Genomic DNA, 5,175 nt, shown 5'->3' on the forward strand with positions numbered 1-5,175 from the left:
TGATCTGGGTATGTTAAAACTGGTTATTGACTCTGGGAAGTGTAAAAGGACTTAGGTTAGGCTGATTGGGTAACTAGGTTAGTTGACTCTGGGTATGTAGTAAAAAGGGCTAGGTTAATTGACTCTGGGTATATAGTAAATAGGGCTAGGATAATTGACTTTGTCAGTAGAACAAAGGGCTAAAACTGCCAAAATGTCGCACTATCCATGTAAGCCTTTTTTATACCCTACAGAGTACACAATGCAATAACTTCAATTAGCTATGTAAAATGGCAATGGTGCATATTTGCTTAGCAAACATAGGTGGATGTGAGCAGCCCTGCAATTTATACATCGAAGCAAGTATGCAAGATTGCCATTTTGAGTAGCTAATTGCCTTCTTGCGTTGCGTACATATATAAGGTATAAATTAGGCTTCAACATATAGTAGTAGGTAAGAAAAACGTATCAGTCATATCTTTCAAAAAGCACCTATCAGCTGAATCAGTGCTAGTAAGAAAAGATGAGTGCAAGAAAGACAAGAACAGTAAGGTGTTTGAGGGACGACATCAAACACTCCTGAGCTCCTACAGCTGAGCTATAGGCAACAGCTGGGCTCCTACAAAGACAGACGCAGGTTTGAGGAGCAGATGGGGGAGTGTTTTTTTGTGCCTGTGAGGGGAAGCTCAATGTGTGAATGATGAAATTGAAAGTCTGGAGGTTTTCTGAGCACAGTCACCCAGGGGCGGATGCTATGTGAATTCATTTGGTTGCGCGATGTGCGTTCTGCTTTGAAAATCAAAAACAAGATGGATCATGGAAAATGGAACAGTGAAACTGTAGCACTCATTGTAAAAAACGTGTCAACGTAAAATCCTGAGTTACCCTGACTTAAAAAAAACGTTTAACTTTTAAAGTGTACTTTCATTGGATAACTGTGCTGTTAAACTCCAAAGACACCCTGTGGCCCAAGGTGCCCCTAAGGGTATTAATAAAGTTGTATTGAACTGAATCGAATTTAGAGTAACAACAATCATCACTCACAGATTTATATGTACTGGCCAGCATATCTTCTTTCAGGGGTTCCAATTTTGGACTCTGAAAAAAAAACGTTAAAAACCTACTTAATAATGGGAAAAGCTCAAACTCATATTGACCGGGACTTGAATCAGACCTGAATTCAAGAAGTGGGTGTTTTCTTTTCTTTTCCTTTTTTTGTTTGTTGTGTATTTTACTCCTTTTTTTCTCCCCAATTTTGATCTTGTCCCATTGCTGCCGCTCCCCAACAGGCTCGGGAGGCGAAGGTTGAGTCATGCGTCCTACAAAACATGACCCAAGCAAACTGCACTTCTTAACACCCGCCTGTTTAACCCAGAAGCCAGCCTGCAGGCACCCGGTTCACCACTAGGAGTCGTAGGGCACGATGAGACAAGTAAAGCCCCTCCGGCCAAACCCTTCCCTAACCTGGACAACGCTGGGCCAATTGTGCGCAGTTGCACGGCCGGTTGTGACACAGCCTGGAATCGAACCCAGGTCTGTAGTGACGCCTCAAGCACTGCGATGCAGTGCCTTAGACCGCTGCGCCACTTGGGAGGCCCGTGTGTTTTCTTTTAAATACTTTAGCTCTGCTTGACTGAGCTTTCCTGATCGAATGGAACCAATGGAAAAGTCCCAAAAGTGTAAACCACACCCATGTGGCTCAATCAAACGCTCAAACTATCTGAAAGAAAACAAATACTACTTGAACCTAGGTCTGACTAGAATATAATTAACTCACGCACGGTATATAATATAATTATCCAATACATTGTATCATTGACAAACATTCTGACTAGAGTTTATTTCAACCCCTGCCCGTACATTTAGAACCCTCTATTTCCATTCATGAGAAAGCTTATATTGCTCTATCATATTAAATTAGAGTATGAAGTTGAACCTAAAGGTGATATAGCTCACTGCAGAGGGAATGAGAGGCTGTGAGGTGACGATTGATATTGCACTACAGTTCGTGCTGGAGGTTATGAATTGCTCTGATATTGCAGTACAGGTTTCTCTTGATTGACAAACGAGACAGTCATACAGATAGGCAGGCAGGCGAAAGAAAGGGCTTAGGGAGTAAAAGAATGACAGACAGACATAGAACAGGAGACACAGAGAGCATAGGGATTTAAAGTTGTGAGTGAGAGAGAAAGAACATATGGCATGAACCGGTTATAGGAATGAGCAGCACAGAGCATTAGAGCAAGAGGTATTCAGGTTGTCAGGATGAGATATCCCCAGGACAGTCCAGTACCTGCCACTCCAGCTTGTCCAATAGCAACTGGAGCCTGTTGATCTGGGAGCACCAGTGGTCATCAGTCTCCATGGTCACTCCTACGAAACACACACACGTTTTCGTTACTTGTCAGGATTTTCTGGGGAGTAAAAATATGTTCCCATTCAAAATCCTATTTTCCCAAACCCCTAACCATAACTCCTAACCCCAAACCTAAAATAGCATTTTTACTTTTCAATAACCACAACAATGTAATTTAGCAGACATGTTTGTTTATATCAACTTACAATAGTAAGTGCAATTTTTTTTTGTATTGTTGACACTGGCGGGAATCAAACTCACAACCCTGCCGTTGCTACTTTTTCACTCCACGAGGAGTTGAGATGTAGCGGGGTGTTGCGTACCCTCCTCCAAGAGGCGTACGTAACAGCCACACTCTTACCAACTGAGCCACACAGGATTGTGTGGATTAAGCATTGGTATTACCTGTAGTGAGAATGCCTGAGTAGGGGTCGGTGGGGGAGAGGCACATGTTCTTCTGAACCTTGCGGCCACATCGCCTGCTGTTCCTCTGCGCCGAGGGATGCTCCACCACCTTCACCTCTCTCCTGAAGACAGACAGGACCAGAAAAGGAAGAGGAATAAAGATCAAAACGAATGGTGTAACTGTCAGAGAGGTGAGAAAGGGAGGGATGGCACTGGTCACAGGAGACGAAGAGAGGAGGAATAACATTCAGAGAAGAAGAGAATAGTGAAGAATGATGATGGTAGAAGGTAGGCAGTAGAAGGTAGGCGGTAGAAGGTAGACAGTAGACGGTAGGCGGTAGAAGGTAGGCAGTAGACGGTAGGCAGTAGTAGACGGTAGCAGTAGTAGGCGGTAGACTGTAGGCGTCAGGCAGTAGAGGTTCATCAGGTCAGTGGAGGAGAGGCAGCAGTAGATGGTATCAGCAGCAGACGGTAGAAGGTAGCAGCAGTGGGCGGTAGCAGCAGCAGGCCGTAGCAGCAGCAGTAGGCGGTAGCAGCAGTAGACGGTAGATGGTAGCAGCAGTAGACGGTAGGCGGTAGCAGCAGTGGGCGGTAGCAGCAGTAGACGGTAGGCGGTAGCAGCAGTGGGCGGTAGCAGCAGTAGACGGTAGGCGGTAGCAGCAGTAGACAGTAGGCGGTAGCAGCAGTAGGCGGTAGGCGGTAGCAGCAGTAGACGGTAGGCGGTAGCAGCAGTAGGCAGTAGGCGGTAGCAGCAGTGGGCGGTAGCAGCAGTAGACCACCTCATTACTAAATACTATGGCGCCACCTCATTACTAAATACTATGGCGCCATCTCATTACTAAATACTATGCGCACCTCATTACTAAATACTATGGCGCCACCTCATTACTAAATACTATGGCACCACCTCATTACTAAATACTATGGCACTACCTCATTACTAAATAACTATGGCACCACCTCATTACTAAAACACTATGGCACCACCTCATTACTAACACTATGGCACCACCTCATTACTAAATACTATGGCACCACCTCATTACTAAATATTTATGGCACTACCTCATTACTAAATACTATGACCACTACCTCATTACTAAATACTATGGCACTACCCCATTACTAAATACTATGGCACCACCTCACTACTAAATACTATGGCACCACCTCACTACTAAATACTATGGCACCACCTCATTATTAAATACTATGGCACCACCTCATTACTAAATACTATGGCACTACCTCATTACTAAATACTATGGCACTACCTCATTATTAATACTATGGCACCACCTCACTACTAAATACTATGGACCACCTCACTACTAAATACTATGGCACCACCTCATTACTAAACACTATGGCACCACCTCATTACTAAACACTATGGCACCCCTCATTACTAAATATATGGCACACCTCACTACTAAATACTATGGCACCACCTCATTACTAAATACTATGGCACCACCTCATTACTAAATACTATGGCACCACCTCATTACTAAAACTATGGCACCACCTCACTACTAAATACTTGGCACCACCTCATTACTAAATACTATGGCACCACCTCATTACTAAAATACTATGGCACCAACTCATTACTAAATACTATGGCACACTACTACACTACTAAATAATGGCACACCTCATTCTAAATACTATGGCACCACCTCATTACTAAATACTATGGCACCACCTTTTTGTCCTCCTTTCTGTTCGTCTGTGGTAGTAGTCTATGTGCTGCAGTGCCCTTTGGGGCTGCTAACTGGCCCAGCAGTAGAAGTGCCCCAGTCATACACTCCCTCTGCTCTGTCAGCAGGACAGGCAGGCACACAGAGTCTTAACCTGTGGAGAAAACAATGTTTCTCCATCCATCTACTCTGTCACACAAATACACACACAGAGACACCCACAGACTCAGATGCACATGCACACACAAGTTACTCTGTTACACAATACATTAACACACACACTTCATTATGATGGTTAGGGTCAGCCCTGAGCAGTCAACACCATGTCCTACACTTCCCAAGGGGATAATTACAATGTTGGGCTTGTCATTTGGAATTGGAACTATCCACAAAATCGCTTTCACCCTTCTTTGTTGTGTTTTGGTTGGACAATGTTCTGCTGCTGCCTACTATCTACTACCTATCGTCTACTGCTACTACCGTCTACTGCTGCTACTGTCTACTGCTGCTACGTCTATTGCTCTACTGCCTACTGATGCTACTTCTACTGTCTGCTGCTACCGTCTACCTGTCTACTGCTGCTACTCACTGTCTACTGCTGCTACCATCACTGTCTACTGCTGCTACGGTCTACTGCTGCTACGGTCTACTGCTGCTACGGTCTACTGCTGTTACCATCTACTGCCTACTGCTGTACTGTCTACTGCTGCTACCGCCTACTGCTGCTTTACA

General features: G+C 44.5%; 1 protein-coding gene across 3 annotated transcripts in view; it reads right to left on the reverse strand.

Moving 5' to 3' along the window:
* The window catches only part of LOC111970505 (N-terminal EF-hand calcium-binding protein 1), a 58,932-nt gene that overhangs the window by 6,295 nt on the left and 47,462 nt on the right, over positions 1–5,175 (reverse strand). For 2 of the 3 annotated variants that reach the window (XM_023997294.2, XM_023997292.1), the window contains 3 exons: positions 2,741–2,862; positions 2,273–2,352; positions 1,024–1,077 (listed from right to left, as the gene is read on the reverse strand). In XM_023997294.2, coding sequence (XP_023853062.1) covers positions 1,024–1,077; positions 2,273–2,352; positions 2,741–2,862 — 256 coding nt within the window. The remainder of the gene's footprint in view (positions 1–1,023; positions 1,078–2,272; positions 2,353–2,740; positions 2,863–5,175) is intronic. The other variant, XM_023997293.1, reaches the window with a different exon arrangement.

This window comes from Salvelinus sp. IW2-2015, linkage group LG11 (genome assembly GCF_002910315.2).
Source record: "Salvelinus sp. IW2-2015 linkage group LG11, ASM291031v2, whole genome shotgun sequence".
NCBI classification, from domain to species: Eukaryota; Metazoa; Chordata; class Actinopteri; order Salmoniformes; family Salmonidae; genus Salvelinus; species Salvelinus sp. IW2-2015.